The 23,609-nt window shown below is 39.6% G+C and overlaps 1 protein-coding gene across 1 annotated transcript in view; it reads right to left on the bottom strand.

The window, feature by feature from the left end:
• Window positions 1–2,380: 2,380 nt before the first annotated feature.
• The window catches only part of XPOT (exportin for tRNA), a 31,771-nt gene continuing 10,542 nt past the window's right edge, over window positions 2,381–23,609 (bottom strand). Inside the window, exons 8-25 of the mRNA XM_054178987.1 lie at window positions 23,022–23,190; window positions 21,473–21,709; window positions 20,510–20,548; window positions 16,646–16,708; window positions 15,557–15,681; window positions 13,989–14,133; window positions 13,721–13,840; window positions 13,458–13,552; window positions 12,190–12,259; window positions 11,533–11,771; window positions 10,772–11,057; window positions 8,485–8,674; window positions 7,146–7,262; window positions 6,945–7,060; window positions 6,388–6,435; window positions 4,250–4,321; window positions 3,058–3,114; window positions 2,381–2,568 (exon numbers count right to left, since the gene is read on the bottom strand). Coding sequence (XP_054034962.1) covers window positions 2,542–2,568; window positions 3,058–3,114; window positions 4,250–4,321; window positions 6,388–6,435; window positions 6,945–7,060; window positions 7,146–7,262; window positions 8,485–8,674; window positions 10,772–11,057; window positions 11,533–11,771; window positions 12,190–12,259; window positions 13,458–13,552; window positions 13,721–13,840; window positions 13,989–14,133; window positions 15,557–15,681; window positions 16,646–16,708; window positions 20,510–20,548; window positions 21,473–21,709; window positions 23,022–23,190 — 2,215 coding nt within the window. The 3' untranslated portion in view covers window positions 2,381–2,541. The remainder of the gene's footprint in view (window positions 2,569–3,057; window positions 3,115–4,249; window positions 4,322–6,387; window positions 6,436–6,944; window positions 7,061–7,145; window positions 7,263–8,484; window positions 8,675–10,771; window positions 11,058–11,532; window positions 11,772–12,189; window positions 12,260–13,457; window positions 13,553–13,720; window positions 13,841–13,988; window positions 14,134–15,556; window positions 15,682–16,645; window positions 16,709–20,509; window positions 20,549–21,472; window positions 21,710–23,021; window positions 23,191–23,609) is intronic.

Genomic DNA, 23,609 nt, shown 5'->3' with positions numbered 1-23,609 from the left:
TGCAGCGGCGCTGGGGAGGCGGGGCGGCAGAAGCACCGCCTCGGCGGCCGGCACCTCCCGGCCGATGCCAGCCGTTCTCCACCCAGAGGCGGCCGGCACGGTTGAGGTGCGGGGCGACAGGGGTCGGATGCCGGGGGCCGGCAGAGGGGAGCAGGTGCCGCCGCCGTCCACTCTGTGAGGGGGTGAAGGAACGGCGGCCGCCGAGGCGAGTGAACAGTGAAACAGGGAATCATCTGGGAAACGTCGAAAGTAGAAATAGTATGTTCCCCCCAAAAATGCTCGCTCTGGCTCTTTTAGCTGGCAAGATGTCCACAGTGAGCTCATGCCGGTTCTGGCGAGGATTTCTGTGGTGGTTTTAATTTTTGCTGCGTAACCACAGCGATGAGGTCGGTCCACGCATCCCTCTCGGGGCAGGGCTGCCGGGATGTGCCCGGTGACCATTAACACTTACCCTTAGCTGTGCGACCATCACCTCCATTCCAAGGAATTTACAGGGGGTGGGGAAACATCCCGGATTTTCTGTGTCACCCTTTTAAAACCCCACGAAGTAGTGGCATTTTTTTCTTGCTTTAAAACATGCAAGTGAAAAATAATTTTATATGATGATCTTTTTTTGTTTGTTTGGTCTGTCCAGTAGTGTTGCAGCTCCAACAAAGGGCCTGTATAGCTTACACAGGGAATATTATTAGTAACAATAGTTTATGCATAACTTAGAACAGAACTATAGAGTCAAAATAATAAAAACAAATGTTTGATTGTTTATTTCATTTCCCTCCCCAAGACTTTTTATTGATCCTTTGCATTTCCCATTTGGAATTGACAGCTTCTCAACTTCTAAATAACTGACACACAAAACCTTACAGGCTTTGTTTTTTATCTTACCTTTCTTACACAGAAGTCCAAACCTTGGTTGCTCTCTTGTTAAAGGGTGCCAAGCTTCTTCCAACATTCTGCTTTACGTAGTTCATGCTGTTCATAAAACCCCAGTATTTGCTGGCATCTGGACTTTATTTTGGTGTACTTCTGCATTATAGGGGGAATATTTGCTGCAGTGCTGCTCTTTTTTTGCCACTCTCTCCTCTTTACATAAGTTTGCAAACTACATTCCCCCCCCCCATCAGGTGGATGATACATCAGATCATTCATATGGATTTTAGCAAAATCCTTCTCAATGAGGAAAATGCCACTGAACATTTCTTTGTATCTTGAATCATAAAAACATCAAATGGCTTAAGTTGGAAGGAACCTTACAGCTCATCTACTCCTACCTCCACACCATGGGCAGGGATGCTTCAGCTGCTCAAGGCCTCATCCAACCTGGCCTTGGACACCCCCAGGGAGGAGACATCCACAACCTCCCCAGACAGCCTATTCCAGAGTCTCACCACCCTCCTACTGAAGATACTTCTGAGTAAATCCAAGCTGTCAGCTCCCTATCTTGATGCTTTCTGGAAGTGGCTGTTTTAAATCACAGTCTGATTCAGGCTGGATAGTCTCTGGTTCAAACATCTGCTTAATGCAGGGCCAGTGCTGACATCAGACCAGGTTCCTCAGGACTTTGGAACTGAGATACTCCAGGTTTTAAGAGAACTTTGGGAGAGTCACTGACCTCAGTCACAGCAGTTACCCATGTGCTTTCCCCAGGTCTCAAATCAACCACAATGATTCATATGGTTCACATTATTCAAACTGTCCATTTTTTTGGTGGTGGTGGGGGAAAACATTCACTGATCCTTGTGAGAGGAGGATCCACTCTAACCTTTAAATGTTTCACAGTATGAATCACAGGAAAACGTTACATTGACTGTAAGAATAAGAAAAATAGGCACCAGATTGGAAAGTGACATTACAGTTTCACTCTAGAAATATCTGCTTTGCTGTAGTCTCTAAAGATTCAACCAAGACACTTAACATTTCACTGGATAAAAATGTATTTATTTTTTTAATAAAAAAAGGTAGAAGCAGATGCTACTCTTCAATGAAATCATTTATTAAACCAATCTGTTTTATAGGAGGTATATATATATATATATATTTTTATCATTAAGACAACCTCAATGAAATTACTATCTACAAGAATGACTTTGATTGTTTTATTTTCATGTCACCATACATGAGCAAATGGATGTTTGGGTCTTATGAAAACATTTTACTCTGTATCAAAAATGTACACATTTTAATTGACATTGCTATGGTCTGAAGGGGGATTTTTACATTTAATTTCAAAAATAAGTGTCCTTTCGTTGCCATACTCGTTATAGCATATGCTTAAATCATTCTATACATGAAAGTATTATGTAGGTATACAGATAGCTTTTCATGTTGTCACATACCTTCATGTCTGAGAAAAAAGGTGATGGATTTGCATTTCTTTTTCTTTTTTTTTTTTTCCAAAAGGCTAAAATATGTACTGATGTGAGCACAAAGCAACATTTCCTAACAACAAAACCAGTTTGAATGGCACAAGAGTTAGCAGGTTTATAAATTAATAACCAGAGCTCTGGATTACGGAAACAGGTGCGTGAGATTCCAGTACTGTCCTCAGGGCTTTGCTCTCTGGAAGAAGACCTGTTAAAAATGAATAAAAACCCATTTTAAGACAAAGGAAATAGAAGAGATGGAATGGTTGAGGTGCTAGTTTGTCAATAACCAGTATGTTAGAGGAGTAAATGAGTTTTATCATAGTAAGGTCAAGGATGTGACTTGGGCTATTCAACTACGCTCACTCTCAACAATGAAACGTTTTGACATGTTCTCCACAATTGCAGCCTTATTTGGGTTTTTTTGCAATTTCAGCTATTAAACATAAGCCACAAGAATATAACAGATGGGAAGGTGCTTAGGATAAGCAGAAACTCTACAGATTTAGCTTTGTTGTTTGCTTGCTCTTGCCAAATAACTGCTTTTACTATTTGGAGATCCCATCTAGCTAAAAACTATTCAGTAATTTAGTATTTCAGTTTTACTTCAGGCCACTACCAAGACTGAATTGTAGGACAAAATTCAAATGGAATTAAAAGCTACTTAAAGGAGAAATGTCCAAAACCTTTTTTTTACCTTTAAGTAATTTTTAAAGACTTTAGCATCGGGCTGCTGAAGTGCTTGACAGAACTCCTGTAAGAGAGAATAAAGACATGATAAGTAACTAAATGAAGCAACAAGACAAGCTGAGATATGAACATACAGAATACCTTGTATGTAAAGCCATTAATATTAGTTTGCATTTTCCCTAACATGCAACCAAAGAAAAGAATGTTCTAGATAAGCTTGTAAAAGGCTGTGACAAGGCCAAATACATTCTATAGTGAAGAGAATTGCATTTTCAAATACAGGAGATTAACTTTTAGCTGAGTAGAAATAAACAGGACTATCTGTGAGGACTACAATCAAGGAGATTATAAACCTTCATACCCTTTTATTATAAACCTTTTGCAGTAACTTGATGACTTTGAAATGAATACTTGAGACAAGTTTAACTGACTCTAGACTATAGCCAAACATGTCTGCCACTTGAAAAAGTTGTAATCTTGTATCAGAAAACATTTGGGGCACCAGCAACAGTTAATACCTGATAATTATATATATATATTTAATGCCATTTTAAAGATCAACAGTTTAAGTCTTATAATGAGTATAATTGTCTCCTAATGCAGCAAACCTGATTACTATAGCATCCAAATTAGTTGGAATTAAAATTAAGCTGTCACTTTTCATCTAGATTTCTTCATGGCTATGCTTACCACATGGCTGGTGATGCTTAATGTTGAGAGAATGGGGAGGTGTAAAGTTTCATTTCTGAGAATTCTTTCAGTACTCCCAAATAAGTACAGTAAGTACCCAATTCCATCCCACTTAACATGGTACATAATTTTTTGACAGTAGAAGCAATTATGTGGCTTAAATTTCTGTTGTGTTGAACACAGCCTTTATCATAACACTTTCTAGGCATTCAACATTCTTCATTTTACTTTTAAGTTACTACTCCAAGTTTTCTGATACTTCTTCCTCATGTTAAACTTTGACTTGAAGTAGGAATATGATTTAATCATATGTACTGTCCTGTTTGTTTGGTTTTTCCCTCTCCCAAGGTAGTCTTTTCTCAGTTTTACTCTGTATGCTAAATTAGTGCTGTTCTGATATGCAGTTTTACCAAGGAATGATAGGAGGTTACCTTTGTCAGTATTCATTTATGTTCTTATTTAACATTTATGATTAAGAGTTGTCCCAATATTCTTCTAGGAATTCTTACCTGAATTATCTCAGGAGCTACTTGCAAAGAAGGCAAATACTCTTGCTGAAGATACTGAATGCACTCAGGACCCTAAAGAAAAGCAGTACACAATTTGTTCAAGCATATTTTTGTACCAATGGTAAGTCACAGCCCTATATTATATAGCACAGAGTCTGACAACAGGTGCTCTACAACTATTTTACAGAGAAGTATGCATATCAAGTGCCAGTTGAATCACAGAATGGTCTGGGACCTCCAATGGTCATCTAGTACAACCACCTCTGCAGTAAGTAGGGACAGCCTCAACTAGATCAGGTTGCCCAGAGCCCTGTCGAGCCTCATTTTGAATATATGGGGCCCAAACCACTTCCCTGGGCAACCTGTTCCAGTGTTCCACCACCTTCATAGTGAAGAGCCTGTCCCTAAAATCCAATCTAAATCTGCTCTTCCCTAGTTTGAAGCCATTGCCCCTTACCCTATCACTGCAGGACTTTGAAAGCAGACTCTCTCCATCCTTCTTGTAGCCCCCTTCAGGTACTGGAAGGCTGCTATTACATCTCCCTTGAGGCTCCTTTTCCAGGCTGAATAACCCCACCTTCCTCAGCCTGTCTTTGCAGCAGAGGTGTTCCAACCCTGTGATCATTTTTGTGGCCCTCCTCTGGACCTGCTCCATCAGGTCCATGTCCTTCCTATATTGAGGGCTCCAGAGCTGGACACAGTACTCCAGGTGAGGTCTCACCAGAGGAAGTGGCAGAATCACCTCTCTGCATCTGCTGGCAATGCATCTTTTGATGCAGCCCAGGATGTGACTGCCCTTCTGGGCTGCAAGCACACACTGCTCATGTTATTCTCAAATATTAGCAAATAAAAGCTTTCTCAAAGTTGACATTAAAGGACACTACTGTAATTTGATACATTTTGCAACACAGCAAAAGAATGCATTGAAAATTGCACTGAAATAAGAATGACACTAAATCATTCAGTTTGTGATGTGCCAACTGTAAAAATCAGTCAAAAAAGAAGGCAGCCCTAATTTCACTATCTTAGATACAAAAGAAAAGAAGTGAATAAAAATTTGGCAATGAATATCTGCTAACTGCTTTACCATACTACCACCATTGTAGAATTCAGCAGCCAAGTACCCCAAACACAGTGTTAAGTCTACTTATAACATTGAACATTTAATTTGTGGTCAGTTGGAACAGTAATGAAATGGAACTTTGAAACCTTTGAAAGAAGCAGACAAAGTGGGGGTGGTGGTGGTAGTGGTGTCTCTTTTGGTTAACACATTAGTTTTTATCTGCATTTATCAGATGCCTCTCATGACAAGAGGGATTACTGTACACTGGCAGCATACAAACACAACCCAATACATGTACCAGGGGAAAGTAAATCATGTAAGTTACTCTAGAAATAAAACATGGTATACAGTTCACATGTAGGGGGAAAAGACTTCAGATAGTTTTCCTGTATTTGTATCAATGGTGTTAAAAGAAGAAGTATTTGTAATAGGAAGCTATTTAATTTACTAAAGCTTGTTCCTTTTTTCCACAAAAGTAATGAAGAGGGAGAATCATGTTCAGAACCTCTCAACACTTAAAACACAAGCTCTTCTGTTCTAGTTTATACATACTTACACTTTTTGTGTAGTTGCTAGCTTTTTTGTCTAATGTAAGTAAAAGTCACCAACAAGTTAAATGGTGTAACAGGAAACACTAATACAGTTTCACATTCCATTAAAAGGGAAATTATAGATGCTAGTGTTTTATTCACTAGGCAATACAAAATTCATGTTTTTCTGTAAGTACTTTTCAATCTAGTAGTTCTGTGAAAGCTAGAGGTATCTCTAATTGCTCTTTTATGTCAGTTTAAGCACTCCACTGGAAAGTGAAAGCATGCCAATTAATCAATTAAGCACACTAACAATCAAGTGAGCAGATTTTTCTCCATGATGAAGGGTCAATAGCTTGCAGTAATTGTCAAGAGGTGGAATTACTAACTCCTCTATCCCTGAACAGCATTATAGTCAATCTATAATTTTTATTTAAGGGTAGAGTAGTAAATTCACCTTACTTAAGCAATTTTTAGAAACTGATCAAAGCACTAGGAAAAAAACCCTGGAAGAACCACTCTGTACAAAGTATAATGAAACTTACCCTTTTGAGATGAATTGTCTTTAATGTCACTGCACATTCTGACAATGCCTGCAATGTAACACATAGTATTACTCTTGGATTAGTCTATTGGTTAAGTACCTAAAGCCAAATAACATAATGAGGCCCAAACCAAGGACTAGTACACACCATTATTCTCTCATTTTCCCCCCTCTCATGATGGTAACTGCATCTCAACCTCCCAGTTTTTGTTCCACTCTGACCAGAAAACTTTTGCCATAGCTGAACCCAAAATGAACTGAAGAACAGCCACCAGTGTCTCTTCACTTTTACTCAACATTAGTTTAATAAGTAACAAAGGTTAATGTTGACATGTTGAGATCTACAATTCTCTAGCTTTTGAGCACATGAACCACAGACTACAGCACCACCATAGTCAGTAATTAATCATTGAGGTACCTCAATAAAAAACATTAAGGGGTTTAATTTTTGAGGGAATGATCTTTAATACTACATGGCCACTGTAGATTTTTGATGATCTTGAATGTGCCCCACAAGAATGAAAGCAAAAAAGAATAAAAAATGTCCATAATACACACCAGTACTGTCTGGGCATCTGCTAAGTCAAACGTTTGCTTCAAAGGTGCTAAGAAACATGCAGGAACAATGTGCTTGTAGACAAAGTCTGCAAAACCTACTGGTCCATCTTTACCTCCTGGGAAGAAAAATAATATTCCATGTTCTATTATTGCTTCACTGTTAGAAGCAGCTGCAAAGGAATTACAGAAAGAGTGCCTTACCCCAAAGCTCCACCAACTTAGAAAGAATAATGAAACAAGTCTTCTGTGCAATAGGATCTGGGTAATCCACTGCTCCTTGAATGACGGTGAACAACACACGCTCCACATTCTCTGCACCTTAAAACACATTAAAATGAGCTTGTCATTTCAACTTGCAGCCTAAAATGCTTCTGTATTCTGTCATTGTTTTATATAAATACTGACCTGGAAGACATGCTTCAACTTCAAAAATGCTCTTTTTTGCACAAATCTCAAATATTTTTGGGAAGTTTCCCCTACGATGCAAGATAACTCTTGTTTAGGTTATAATTGTTGTGGTTTGGGTTGGTTTTTGTTGGTTTTGTTTTTTTTTTCCTCTGTGTTTTTTGGTTTGTTTTTAAAGTTTGGAGATTTTAATAGCTCTTCTGGTCTTTAATACACACAAAGGTGAGGGTTGTACTTTGACCTGCTTACAAATACAACTTTTCTTCTCTCTACCCAAATCTGGCAGAGTTCATTAAAACCCAGTGCCACAGAAGTCCTTCACTTATCTTCCACTATACAGAAAGTAATTATTGCACTTAAAATTTCTGTGATTACCTCTGATTCCTTAAAAACCTTCTTGTCCTATTACAACTACCAAGTGCCTCTTTCAAGAGAGCCCTCACTGCTTCTTAACGCTACTGCTTTCCTTACCCAAAGCTACTGCCAGCAGTTTAGGAAGGGGGAAGGAATTCTGAGCTCCACCTACCAGATGAGTCACTTTAAAGCTCCTCAAGTCCCTAGCCAGTTTGATGGAATACAAATGGAGAGAATTACTTAAAGAATCAAGCAACTGGATGCTGAACTGCTGTGAAAAGCACTAACTTGCAGTTGGCTGTTAAAGGTGAGGAAAAACTTGTTACTGCATACAAGTTACACGATGATGTGATAAGATCAGGTGATAGTTACTTAAAAAACCCAACAATTAGTACTGATGTGTCTTTCAGAAAACAAACACCACAATAAATACTGTGTGTGGTCTTGCCCAACAGTTTGAACACTGCTATACATTGTTGTACAGTGTATGATCTCTGATTCACCAAATCACAATGATGCACGAGGATGTATTAGACACCATTCTTGCCCCTACAGACACAGTGGGCACACAGAAGCTGAAAAGATCCACACAAAGAGTATGCCTGTTATAGCTAGATTCCACAAACCCACATTCTTGTGCAACAGGGAAGTTGAATACTAGATTAGATCAGTCCACTCTACCTTAACATAGTTAACAGTACTTGACAGGGTGATGATTTTTGTAGACAAAACTAACTGAGAATAACCATAGCACCATCCTTTGAGAAAACGAACTGCTTACCTTGATTAGCTATGACTTCACTCATTCCACTGCCAGTTACTGTCTGCAGGAAAGCAAAGTAACTCCTCCGTAGCATTTGTTTTTCTAAAGCAGCAGACTGGTCGTTTTCTTCTGCTGGAAGGAGCAACACCTCAAAGATAGCATGAAGCAGTGGCATAAACATCTGTTGCAGAAAAGGTGAAACCTGTGTCTGTGGAGAATGAAAAGAGGCATCAAACACTGAACACGAGAACAGTGGAACTCTGAAAAATGAGAAACTGAACATTTCAAATATAAAACCTAGGGGCTTGTGACAATTCTCAGCTGTGGTCCACCTTTGAAGATAGCATTTTCATGTACCAGCTACTTAGAACAAAGTGAGTCACATCAGAGTCACCGTGAACACTGCTGCATCTTAACTTGCATGCTACCTATTTCAGGTATTTTAAACAAGAATATCCAGTTGTATCTAGTGTCAGATTCTGAGTAGGAACAGAAGCTTTTCAGGATGTTTTATCCTTTACTTCAAACAAATGCTATTTCAAATTCCCTGAAATATCAAGAGAGGCTGTTGTAAAGCCATTGTAGTTATATAAAATGCATCCCCAAGACATTAAAAGTGGTAGCAGGCCACCTTTTGTAGTACTTGCCCTTAAAGACTGCTTTAAGAGTTTTACCTTTCAAGGTACAGTAAAGAGGTTAAAGTATTGAGACTAAGGAAGCTAGGATCTCTATTTTCACATATTCTAACACAAATGATACAGTATCATAGAGTGAAACATTACACTTGAATGAGGTATGTGTCCAGTCTTGCTACTGTGACTTCTGTTTTCACCTTCCTCACCCTATCCAGACTACTTTAAATTATCTCCTGTTATCTTGAATTGCTTTTAGCATAACTTGGGAAAAGGACTAGAATGAGTCTAACTGCCTAATCTCTGAAATAGCTATTTTGTCAAAATTCCTTTTTTCTGCTCTGCAGATAGGGTATTCCAGAGGTCCACATCCTAGATTCACACAGGTATGTCTCTATTCCACTACTCTCTAAATGCACTTCACTCACTTATGGTACTTTTGAATTTTGCATTTTGCTAAAAGATTTCTTTCACCCTATTTAAAGCATTTCTTAACATTCTCACATACAGCAGTGAACCCCCCATTCCATTCACAACAGTGCAATATTCTTGTGTCTAGTGACTGAACCACAATTAACAGGTTAGTGGCTTCATTTATTTCATTGCCTTTGTATGTCAACTGTTTTGAAGGGGGGGGGGGGAAATAGGCACTCTCCAAGGCATTGTTTCCATGAACCTGTGCAGCTGACAGTCCTGCTCCTTCTTCATACAGATCTCATACCTCTATTTCAAAAACTCTACATTTTTCAGCCTGTTTTGAATATCAATGCATGAAACCTCTGCATCAAGATCTTGTAAACTGATATACTTCCCTATCCACACATCTGGTATTTCTGTATCTTATGGAAATCTCCTTATAAGAAATGAGAAAATTCACTTCAGAGCTTCCCCAGTTTGAAATACTAGCATAAGACCTTGGAAGAGGGGAATTAATTTTATTAATGACATACAAAAAATAACTCAGTGATGCAAGTAGTATTTTATTTTAAAATACTAACCCCATAAATTTAGAAACAATATAAAATTCTGAGATCAATTAAATACTCATTTAATCATTGCATGTCCAGCAACATAGTGAGAGAAGGGCAACAAGGCTGGTTGGAGGCCTTGAACACAGGCCCTACGAGGAAAGGCTGAGGGAGCTGGGATTGTTTAGCCTGGAGTGGAGGCGGCTCAGGGGAGACCTCATTGCTCTCTACAACTACCTGAAAGGTGGTTGTAGCCAGGAAGGGGTTGGTCACTTCTCTCTAGCAACCAGCACCAGAACACGAGGACACAGTCTCAAGCTGCGTCACGGGAGGTTTGGGCTCGAGGTGAGGAGAAAGTTCTTCATGGAGAGAGTCATTCACCATTGGAATGGGCTGCCCAGGGAGGTGGTGGAGTCACCATCCCTGGAGGTGCTCAAGAGAGGATTGGATGTGGCACTTGGTGCCATGGTCTAGTCATGAGGTCTGTGGTGACAGGTTGGACTCAATGATCTTTGAGGTCTCTTCCAACCTTGGTGATACTGTGATACAACTGTGGTTGAAAACTATGTTTCAAGTAGCAGCCTTAGAAATCCACCTACTTATTAATTGTGAGATAAGGTTCTAACACACAGCTGTTCTTCTGGAACCAGAAATGAGGAGATACCAGCAACAGTTCGACCCAGAAAAGCTTAGGCAGTATCATACCTTAAACTTAGCTGTTATTTGGTTTATGAGAGGAATGAATTCTTGAAGATCTTTTGCTTCACAATCTTTAAGCATGTGTTCAGAGGCGGAAGGAATGAATGGAAGAACCTCTTCTTCTAGGCAAATAATCATGCGGTGAAGGAAAGTACGGACACCACTCCTCAGGACCTCCTTTTGTAATGGACAACTGAGAGCTGGCAAAAACGTTTGTAAGCAGTCCAGATAAACCTCTGAGCAGCCACATTGTTTTACAGTTTGCTTGTTGCTGAAAGCCTTGCTGGTTCGGCTGTAAAGACAATACACCAGGTTTCACATGCGCTCGCGCTCAATACCGTTGAGCAGAAGTAACACCGAGGACACTTCAAACCCCATGCACTAACCTAGAACATTGTATGTCATGAAACAGGAGCCAAGCACTTCATGTCACAAGCAGAATTATCTTTTAGAAAGTGGCTATACTTGGGCACTTTTTCAAGAATTTAACAATTCACAAACAACATATTATTAGAATAGCCACATACAGAATATAGAGGAAGGGAAGTGATGTTGGTTCCTTACAGACTTGCTCCGTATTCACTGTATCTATACCCACAGCAGCCTTTTCTAAGGGAACCTAACTAATTTTCTGGGCTACCATAAGAAATTCCACAACCACTTATTTTCTAGGTCAATAGGTAGAAGCTCAGCCCCTCCTCCCAATAAATTCTTTATATTTCCCTTTTACTGAAACCAAAAACACAGAGTCATTGTGCTGTACCTACCTAGCAAACCCAACGGCATGATTGAGGCAGTCAGCCAGTGCCATCTGTCTGTCCTCATCTTGTGCCATCATCAGTTTTTCTAACAATACTTTGAACTTCTCCATCAATGGAGTCAACAAATTCCTCATCAGAGCCTGTTTTCTTTCTGCAGAGTATTCGCTGTTAACTATTAATACTCCAGCTGTTTCATAAATGAAAAGTTGATCATCACTGCTTAACAAAGCCTGGTAACCATTCTCCTAAAATGGAAGATAACAGGCATAATTCACTAAATGTCCTTTATAAAGTTGTCTTCTCAAGGTATAAAGATACTACTCTTTGTTTAGTCACATCTAAGTAATCTCTATAGTATCTTTAGAATAATTTCATTCTCTTCCTACTTAAGCAGAATTGTCAAGTAGAGGTGAAAAAAGAGTTGAAGGAACAACTATATAAAAACCTCAGGAAAGACAGCCCTCTGTATACACACCCATCTCCAGCCTGTACTCTCAGAAACCCACATAAGTAAGATTATTAAAATTAGGTACAAATGTAAGTATGCCAAGTGATCTCACACCAAAAAAGCAGGAGTTCAAATGTTTGCATACTGAGTTGACAATAAGTAATCAGTCACACTGATGAGTAAGTGCAAACAAAAACCTGCTGTAAATTACTCACAGGAGGAGAAAGTTCCAGCAGGTCTTGTATTCTATTCAGAACATCTTCAATAAAGGGATTCATCTGCTTACTGAAGTAAAACACAAGTACATCACATCATTTGGAAGCATGTTCACTTTTACAGGTTTACTAGTGTTTTATTCAAGCTGTAGATAGACAGTAAACTACATTCTCAACACAGAATTCCCCTTCAAATATCAAAGCACTGCTGTAGAAAAACCTGCCTTATGGTGCTTGTGGTAGGCCAGACTGACATAGCATAGTGGGAAATAATTTCTTTCCTTCATATTTTAAAATATGCATAAATAGCCTTACTCATCTGAAATAAATATTTTCACTAACAGTTGAAACCCAGGGTCCTTCTGAAATCTGAAACATCGTGGAACTTCTCCTGCCTCTACGTGTCTGTGAAGTAAGCCCAGGAGGATAGGACTCTAATACACTGCGGAAACTTTACAATATTCAATGTAGCAAATATTCACAATTTGGTCAGGGACATAGAAGAGTTACTCTGGGTAGTCTCCAGATCCATTTACTCAACTCTGCTCACTGAAGAAAAGCAGGATAGTCATTTTCATGGCTGATATGTCTTAACATCTAATCAAAATAAGCTACGCATATATATATTGCGGGTGAGGCTGCATCTGGAATACTGTGTCCAGTTCTGGGCCCCTCAGTTCAAGAAGGACCTCAAGCAACTGCTTGAAAGAGTCCAGCACAGATTCACAAGGGATGATGTCATCAATATTTATATAGATGTAAAGGGTGAGTGCCAAGAGGATGGAGTCAGGCTCTGCTTGGTGATGCCCAATGACAGGACAAGGGGCAATGGGTGGAAGCTGAGGCATAGGAAGTTCCATGAAAACATGAGGAAATATTTCCCTGTGAGGGTGCCAGAGCACTGGAACAGGCTGCCCAGGGGGGTTGTGGAGTCTCCCTCTCTGGAGATATTCAAAACCCGCCTGAATGCGTTCCTGTGAGATCTGCTCTAGGTGACCTGCTCTGGTAGGGGGCATGGAGTGGATGATCTTTTGAGGTCCCTTCCAGCCCCTAACATTCTGTGATTCTGTGATTCCAGTTCTCTTTCTCCTGTGAATTTTTTTCCACTGATACCTTCGCACTGCACAACAGGAAAATCCTGCTCTAGAATGCTCTTATTACTTCACTGCAGTCCACTTGAAGACCAGCCTGTCTCACTGACAGCTGTGATGTACAGAAGGGCTATGGTAAATTCAGTGCCATTTGGATATGTTAACAGCTTTACTCACTTAAGAGACTTGACAAATCTGGAGAAGAGGTAAGCTGTTCGACTTCGTACTTTGGGACTCGTATGGCGAAGACCACGGTGATCTAAAAATGCCATCTGCAATCAAGAAAGTATCTCAGTCTTAGAATCCCTAAACAAAAAAGGGGGAAGCTAATCATCCAACAATTTAAGAAACCCAGTTTCTTTAGTGACCTTCAGAAAGTAAGAAAATGTCCTAAGTCTAAAGAACTTAGCTAGTCCAAAATGTAAATGAGATGAACTTACTAGAACAGTTGGAATGTGCTGAGGTTCAACTGCAAAGAATTTTTCATATCTAACCACTGTTTCAAAGAATTCCAGGGTCACTGATGTATGTTGATAGGCACTAACACCAGAAGTCACCAGCTACAAGTAAGAGCATTAACAAGTTAGCACTTCAGCCATTTACAAACACCAAACTACAGTGTCAGTGACGAGCTGGTAATTGAGATGAGCCATTTGGAATGCTCTAGTCTTAGCATTGTTAAACAGCTCCCACAACACCCATGCTCACCGTTCTCATCATGTCCTGTAAAGCTGTAGCTTTTGTAACATCACCAGAGAAGTGAGCACCATGAGATACAGGCAGGGCCTCAGCCAACATATACAGCAGCCTTATTGCTACTTCTACTTCCATGAATCGTGTAGTCTGCCAATTCCTAGAGAAATAATATGGAGATCATATGGAGTGTGCAGTAGCTTATGAAATAACCACAGCTCTATCATCTCAGTGTTTTCTTTAGAGCCTTCTTCAGATGCACAGAATACAAAGAACAGATTTAAACAAAGAAAACCACTGGAAGACCTAGACAGTATTTCAGGGTGCTTCTGGAAGACTATCCACAAACACAGCACCTCTTCATCAGGGTGCTATCAACTTTCTTTTACCAGTTTCAACTTAGAAGTTACAGATTTCCTTAAGTGCAAAACCACGGTGCAAAACCATCTGCAACATGTGGTCAAGCCATTCAGCTGTGCTTAAAAAGAAGGCCCACTGAAGAGCAAGGTACAAGGAATCCACCAACAATATTGATTCCTATTTGTATTCATTCAACTGTTCATCTAGTGAGGCAAGTAGTAATAATGTTTCTTGATTCACATGCATGGTTTCCAGGACTGTCAGTCATCGTGCCCCTGTACTCTGCATTGGTTAGGCCACACCTTGAGTACTGTGTCCAGTTCTGGGCCCCTCAGTTTAGAAAGGATATTGAGACACTTGAACATGTCCTGAGAAGGGCAACAAGGCTGGTAAGAGGCCTTGAGCACAAACGCTATGAGAAGAGGGGCTGAGGGAGCTGGGATTGTTTAGCCTGGAGAAGAGGAGGCTCAGGGGAGACCTCATTGCTCTCTACAACTACCTGAAAGGTGGTTGTAGCCAGGAAGGAGTCAGTCTCTTCTCTCTAGCAACCAGCACAAGAGGACACAGTCTCAAGCTGCACCAGGGGATGCTTAGGCTCAAGGTGAGGAGAAAGTTCTTCACTGAGAGAGTCATTCGCCATTGGAATGTGCTGCCCAGGGAGGTGGTGGAGTCACAGTCCCTGGAGGTGTTCAAGAGGGGACTGGACGTGGCACTTGGTGCCATGGTCTAGTCATGAGGTCTGTGGTGACAGGTTGGACTCAATGATCTTTGAGGTCTCTTCCAACCTTGGTGATTCTGTGATACTGTTTCTGCTCTTTTTGTAAAAAGTACTTGGCCTTTGTTCCTTTTCCCTATCCAATCTTGGTCATTCTGATAGCAGTAACACATAAACTTATTTCCCACATCTCATAACCACTTCATTGAGGTGTAAAGTTAAAACCTACCCAAATGGCTGTTGCTGTGTAGGTAAACCACCCCCCCATCTCTAAACAAACAAAAAATCCCCACAAACGAACAACCCTCCCCCTGCCATTAAGGTTGCTAAAGAAAACTTTTTTCCTTCTAAGCAATAGTCATATTTGTCATGAAGCTGTAACAAGCTCATTCTATCAATTGGTTTTGCATTGCTACACAACATTTACATTCATGACACACTTGTGACAGTTACAAAAGGCACACAAGCTAGGGGCAGCGCATAAACAAGTTAAGAAAACTCAACTTACTGAAGTGTAGTGTTAAAAACTCTGCGAACAGACGCCAGGAGCAACTCTGGTGAGACCTGAGCAAGTCTGTCCAGCAACAGTTTCAACTGTTTTCTGTACTCCACAAACATGGCTTCATCTTCACCCTACAAAACATTCAGGTCAGCAAGGCTCACATTTTCACGTTCAAATTTATTCCAATCCAGTCTAAGGCAATTACACCTAAACCAAAAACATGTACATACAAGCAAAGTACATCATGTGCAGAGAATTCAACAAAGCTCACCCTATGCTCTTGCAACATAACAGCAGGTTCCTTTTTTGGCTGATTGTAGTATATGGAGATGCACTGCATTACCTTCAGGAATATATTGAAAAGGCTTTCCAAACTGAAAACTAGCCAAAGCACAAGAAAGAAAATGCCCTTGGCAAAGCCTTATTGACCCAATTCTTGAAACTTGACTCACTCCTCAGAGATGTTCTTTCCTCAACATCTAGCTTAGTTTTAAAATTAAACTGGTGAAACACATATGATGGACTGGATGCAGTTTTAAGTTAACTTTTTAAAGAACATAGCTCTCCAAACAGCCTGGAGCAAAAGTCAAGTCTAACATATTGAATCATTTTGCTGGCTGACATATGTAAGCATGGGAGGAAAGTGAAATCAAGGATCTTCAGTCTCTTTTAGCTTGTTTTTTTTTGCAGAAGTTTGAACATCTGAAGTAGGTCAAGTCCATTTCTTAAATGGTTTCAATGTACAATGTTTCTCAAACCATTTTATAAGACAGAAATGGTGTGCAGAAACACACAAACTCACACTGAAAAACCAGCTAACAGCACAGCTGCATTTGCCTACTCCTGCACAAATGAAGGCAGAAATATTCTCCTAATTGAACTGGCCTAGCTATCTCTTCACTCTGTTACTTTGTCCTATGCTGATATGCCTACAGGTCAAAAGAGAGTTCCACATAGGAAACAATTTTAGCCTACAGACCCTTATGTCTTACCCTCAAATATGCAGTCTATGGCAAGTCAGGATTTTAAAAGTGAGCAAGTTTTACTACATGTAATTTAAGTTGCATTTGTTTATTTATTCATGTAACACAATACCTCATTTTCAAAGTTATATTCTTCATCATATGTCAGCTTCTTCATAACAGCCAACATGATTGCCTAAGACAAAAACAGAACTGTAAGCGCAGAAGCAGACAAGTGCTCAGAAGCAACAGTTAAAATCCTGCAGCAGAAGAAATGATAAAGCAAATGCTAAGTGTTTACAAATATTTAAAATAAAATTCAAATTCTTTTCAGAGGTTTAGCAGAAGTAGCAGTCCAAATTAAAACAAATGGATTATAGCCAAAGAATACACAGATGCCATTCCAGATACACAGAACAAATGACTTGGAGCTCTCAGTCTCTGACAGTATTATCTGGCTTTGTTTCCTGCTTGTAATCTGTGCTGTTTGGTTCACATTAAATGATTAAGGTGACTGAACTAGGCAGAGGAATCTTAAGTTGTCCAAGATACTATTTTGAAGGGGCAGGTTATCTAAGCCCTAAGATCGACTTCTCTAATAGCTCAACATCCTCAAAAGTTTGGGATTTTTTGGGACAGGTGAACAAGCTGAACTGGTTCAGCAAATATCCCCAAGAATAGAGACATGAGCAGCAAACAAGAAAAACAAAACCTGCCCTTTTCAGCAGCAGCAAATTCTAAGATCAATTAATGTAGTGCTGTGCAACTTTACCTTAGCAGGGACTGTTATGAAGGCCTAATGAAGTCTCAAAACTCTAAATGTATCACTTTGATCTTAGCAAGCATTTACTAGTTCAGGTTACTAGGACTCTGATTTAGTGTCTAAAATACATGGAGTACTCAATCCCATCATGCTTCCACGGTGGGATAGGCATTAGACTGGCACAGATAGTTAGCCAAAACAAGTACTTAAAATTCTACTACATTTTAATTTTCCCTTTAATTTTATTCTGGGAAACCAATGAAATGGTGTGTGTTAAATCCAAACATTCCAAGTAGACAAAAAGCTATTCTGAGTAATTAAAAGTAAATCAGAGGCAGATCATTTTTATAAGGACACTAATAAAGTGTTAGAATTCAAAGAAAATATGAAGTAGCAACAAGTAATGGGGTAGGACATATCTGTGTACCTACTGCAAGGAATGAGTCCACTGAATACTGGGGAAGACTCAGTAGAATTGTAACAGGTCTTTGATCAGTATTACAGAGCAACTCATCCCTATTATTTACTACCAAATGAAAGACCAAACTTATGCCTTTTTTTATTACTACATTGGTGAAATCCAGTAGCCAGTTGCTTTTATTATAACCAATGAAAAAGCTGATCATATCAGCAAGAACTAGATTAGCATTTTGTGATTCTCTTTCAGTACTGGAGGCTCTGAATGTGGATAGTCAGACAAATAAAGAAGAGAATAAAGTCAAAAAGCAACAACTAACAGCACTTTTGGCAAATGAATGATGATTACATGTTTCACATTTTAAGTGCAAAACTGAAGTTCTTTAATGCCAAAATGGACCAATGACTTAATCTAAGGTGACGTTCTTGGGGATCTGGCAGAAACAGGCACTTGTAATACTTTGAAGAAGAACATGGTCAAACACTAATCATAGGAATGGATTGGGTTGGAAGGGACCTCTGAAGGTCATCAAGACCAACCCCCTCTGCAGTAAGCAGGGACATCCTCAGCTAGATCAAGGTTGCCCAGAGCTCTGTCCAGCCTCACCTTGAGTATCTCCAGGGATGGGGCCTCAACCACCTCTCTGGGCAACCTGTTCCAGCACTCAACCATCCTCATCATAAAGAACTTTTTCCAAACATCCAATCTAAATCTTCTCTTATTTCAAACAATTGCCCCTTGTCCTATCACTGCAGGCCTTCATAAACATTCCCTTTCCAGCCTTCTTGCAGACCCCCTTCAGGTACTTGAAGTTGACCACCACATCTCCCTGGACCCTTGTGATCAGGCTTTCTATTGAAACCAAGTGTCAGCATGACCTGTGAGAAGTCTCTGCTTCTCTGTAAGTAATATCAAAGAATTCAGATAATTGCAAATCATTAATAAGATATGCTTGTAGTCAGAAATACTATGAAACATTTGCCTTTGTAAGAACTAAAACTCTGCTTCTGCCAATGAGAAAAAACTTAAGGCCTCGAAGACCCAATAAACAAGATCTCTTTTTTTTCCTGTTCAAGTAACAAACAAGTAGAAAGCAAGGACTTCCTAGGTACAAATCTTTAAATTGTGTGTTTAGCAGCATTCCTTTAGGGTTTAAAGCAGTCCAAATCTTACCATTTTCTATTTCCAAATACTTTTTGATGATGAGTTGGATGAAATAAGATTGGTATGATCACTTCACAGTTTAATGCAAATCCTCAGTAAATTAAGAAATAAATGCCAAGTTCTTCAGTATGAAAGTAAGTTTAACAAACCAACAGATATTGGGACAGTCACAGTCAAACTAGGTGTGCACTGCAGTAATAATTTGGTTTGGTACAGGTATAAGAAGAAAAGATAGTGAGAAAGAAAAAATTCAGTGATGTTATAAAAATTCTCTTGTGTTACCTCATCTAATTTAAACAGATACTAGACAAAACTAGATCAAGATAATCCAGATCAGCTATTCAATTTCAACTTGTCATGTTAGAACAGGTACAGAATTTAGTTTTCTTTGTAAAGGAAAAGGAATCACAGCTGTCAGCTGTACAAACTTACAAAATGCCTGCACCAATCTAACCAGTTCCACATCTATATTAGTAATTTGCATTTATGCAGAAGGCTTACAGGGAAAAGAAATTTAAGGACCGTGCTGAAAAACACAAGTGAGTTCCCTACTTCCAAAACTGGACATAAAATTCACTTTATTAAACCTGTTATATATGGAATGGAATGAAGCTGGAGGTGGGGAGATTTAGACTGGATGTGAAGAGGAAGTTCTTCACCATGAGAGTGGTGAAGCCCTGGAATGGGTTGTCCAGGGAGGTGGTTGGGGCCCCATCCCTGGAGGTGTTTAAGACCAGGCTGGATGAGGCTCTGGCCAGCCTGATCTAGTGTGAGGTGTCCCTGCTCATGGCAGTGGGGTTGGAGCTAGATGATCCTTGTGGTCCCTTCCAACGCTGACTGATACTATGATACTATGAAATGCAAGCTTATGTATAAACTTAAGCACATAAACTTAAGTTTAATGTACACTTCAATGTAATACTTAACTGCTCACTATAAATACAACAGTTCTGTGAACTGCAGCTTCTTTTGTAAGTTTAACTTACGATACTATTAAAGGTTGACTTTTATGACAACCCTTCCCATACTTCTTCCAATCCTATGGAAGCAGAGTAGGTTTTATTAAAAATACAAAACTTCAGGGGGAAAAAAGGCACAGAATCACAAAATTGTCAGGGTTCAAAGGGACCTCAAGGATCATCTAGTTCCAACCTCCCTGCCATGGGCACAGACACCAAATCAGGTTGCCCAGAGCCACATCCAGTCTATCCTTAGAAACTTCCAGGGATAGGGGTTCCACCACCTCTGTGGGCAACCTGTTCCAGTGTCTCACCAGCCTTATGGTGAAGAACTTCACCCTTATGATAAAGTCCTCCTCTTCTATCTTGATTCAAGAATGTTCTGTCAACAGAACTGACTGTACAGCTTACCAACGTACACTTATGGGTTGCTTGGAAAGACCAGCTCTAAAACAGCTTTCATCTTCATACACAATTAAACACAGATTTATTATTTAAAACACACAGCTGTAGTTAGAACATGGAACATACTGCCCTTACTTTTAAGTCTTCCCTTTTAATTGTTGTCACATGTACAGTTTAATACTTACACATAAAACATGCTTTGTTTCATCAAAATGAAAGATTCTGACCAAATGCATTCTTGGAAAAAAACAAACCCAATAAACACTCTAGTAAAAAGAAAATACTTACTTCTACATTAGCTTTTTGTTGGTCTGAAAGTGCAGAAAGCTGTAAAATAAATTTCAAGTGTTATTTTTTTTTTGTAGGGTAACATTGATTATGGATAGAAAAAGAGGTTTGCTTTGTTCAAAGAAACCACACAATCTGCAAGCCTTCTTTCTGCTTCAGGAAAGACTGAACCCAGTTCCTCTGGATTTCTAAACACTACAGAAATTGCATGTCCACAGCCATTAAAGATGCTGAATGCTAATTCATCAAAGCATCCATTTTTCAAATCACCTTGTACATAGTATGAGATTCATGTATTCTTATAAAAAACAAACTAAATCATATGTATTGCAGGTTAAGGAAGATCAAGAGTTAATTGGTATAACTTAAAAGAAAAGTCCCCCAGAGGCTAGAGAGTCCCAGGAGGATGGACAGCTTGTCCCAGGATATTGTAATCTGTTATTCTCTTCTGTTTTCCTGTATCTCTCTAAGGGATCATACAGGCAAATCTCTCTCTTCTCTATCCATCTTGGGATGCACATGCTGTTATCTTATTCTTTGTGGGGGAGAGACTTTCTCTTGGCCTTGGTTGGCAGCGAATTCCCAGCTATACCACGGGGCCTGTTGAAGCCTGTGGTAGCCCTGGGCTTAGCTGAGAGCAGGGGGCAGTTTGCCTGTTCTTGGGCCTGCTGAGGCTGAGTGGGGTAGAGGCTTTTTGAAAGGCTCTGGAAGGTTTTGGCCTGGTAGGCTCAGGTGAGGAACTGAGCCTAATTTGTGAATTCATTCCTTTTATCTGAATGCCTTTTGTATAGATTTGTAAACAGAATTTCCATTTAAACTTCCAACCTAATGTGGAGCATTTTTAATTTACCCCTTGGGAAGGGGTAAAACACCTTTTCTGTCCTTTTGCCCTGGGCAGCTCATGGCTCCAAAGTAGGACAGTATGTCAAAAACTGATGTTAAACTGAAGCCAAACATATTTACTTGTTTCAAGATGTGAAGGTAGTCGTAACAAAACCCAATGATATTAGATGAAATGTCGTCGTCTTCGTGGATTAGCAGCTGTAACATCAGGGCCACTTTTGCTTCAATAGCTTGCAGAGTATCTTGAGCACTCTTCATATCACCACTTTTTATCAGTTTAGTCCAACTAGCTATTAATGCTTGCCCCATCCCATTAACCAGTTTAGAAAATCTGGCCAGAAAATCCACGTCCTCTTCCTGCAAGAAAAGATGTATGATTAAAATAACTAGCAGAACTCATGTTTAGATGGCATGATCTTACAGACTGTACAATATCTACTATGTAGAAACAAAACAAATATTTGTCTCCTAGATGGCAAGTGTAATTGCCTGGTTCATTTTCCCTGGGAAATGGAGAGAGAAAAATTATAGCAATGCCAGATTTGGCTGTCCTCCATTAGTGCAACAGTAGCTTGCTTCATCTCTTCAGATGTTTCTCTTTTTATATCAAGAAGCAGGCTCAAAACAAAAGCAGCCACAGCACATACCTACCATAAATTTTAGGCAGTATTAGAGGAAAAATCTTCTTATGAGAAAACTTCTAAGAATTAACAGCTGTAGTTCACTTCAGTAACACTGATAGTGGTTAACTTTCAGTGCTGAGTTAATATTAAATATTTATGGCTTGCTTTTGCAGAAATACATTAATCAGAATACTGATGCTGTACAAAAGCAGAGGAATAACAAAAGTCTTCCTGAAAAAGACAGAGGTAAGATTTTTAGAGGAATGCCTTCTGAACTGATGAATGCAAACCATTTTTGCATTTTAGTACAAGTATGAATTCAACCAAGGCTTCAGAATGGAGAGGTAACTGCCTTGTGATCCAAGGCCTGCAGCTTCATAAGCATGGGTTCCTCTTTCTACATGACAGGTAGCAACCAGCTGTTCCTTAAATGGTGCAACTGCCAGGGAATGCATGTTTGGTTAGTATGTTTTTCTGCTTTGTGGGTAAGACTATCGAGCCTTACATCTGACGGTGCAGACATGCAGAGCAGCATACATGCCTTTAAGAAAGCTCTTTTCCCTACTTAATTATTCACAGCTGATCTAACATGTCACCCTAAAATCTCTACCTTGGCCTCTACCTCTTACAGAATTGTCAGAAGATTCAAGAGACACAGAAGCAGCATTAGCAGTAAGAACAACATGCCTCAGGAGAGGAACAGAGGAGTTACACAATACCTTGCTTCCAAAACAAAACACTCATGCCAAGGACAAACAAAATGCAGTGTAGTGTACTTCAAATGAATGTGAAATATTAATAGCAAGCTATTAAGTATGAAAACCTGTTTGGTTTTGATGAAAAAGCACAACCAATTCTCCCTCATCTGTGCACTTCATTTCATAGTCTTCTGCTAATTTGCTTATTTACAACTTTTGGAAATCTCTGACAGATTTCTGCTGTAAAAATCAATACACCAAACTGAGCAGTACTGAAATGCAGTTAAAATCAACATAGAAACTTGATCAATACTGAAAAAAACAACCCAAAACCCACAATATACAAACCTGATCAATACTGAAAAGGCCAGCAGACTGCAACACTTGACATAAAGATTCAACCAATTTAGTTTTATCATTTGGATCCATTCCCTTATTTACAATTTCAAACAAACAATCACAGGCTTCTTCCCGGAGAACTTCAACAGACATGTGACCTAGCAGCATATTTATAAACCTTCAGGAAAAAAAAACACCCAAAAGATTATTTTTGTGTGTACACAGGAACATTATATAGAAGCTTTATATAACTTCTGATATATAAGACACTGTTAAATTCTACTGCACTGACTAAACCCAGCATTTTACACATTTTAAGGAGAACCTGTTCTGATGGACAGCACATTCTCCATGGGACAGCAATGTGACAGCATTGGCCAAGATGCATCCAAGATACCGTTGGCTCTCAAGTCTGTCCAGCAGGTCTAGGGAGGTTCTTCTCCCCCTCTACTCCGCCCTGGTGAGACTACACCTGGAATACTGTGTCCAGTTTTGGGCTCCCCAGTTCAAGAGAGACAGGCATCTGCTGGAGAGGGTCCAACAGAGCCACAAGGATGATTAGGGGACTTTATCATGTTCCCTACAAAGAGAGACCGA

This window comes from Dryobates pubescens, chromosome Z (assembly GCF_014839835.1).
Source record: "Dryobates pubescens isolate bDryPub1 chromosome Z, bDryPub1.pri, whole genome shotgun sequence".
In the NCBI taxonomy this organism is placed as follows: Eukaryota; Metazoa; Chordata; class Aves; order Piciformes; family Picidae; genus Dryobates; species Dryobates pubescens.
This window is presented reverse-complemented; position numbering and strand designations above follow the sequence as displayed.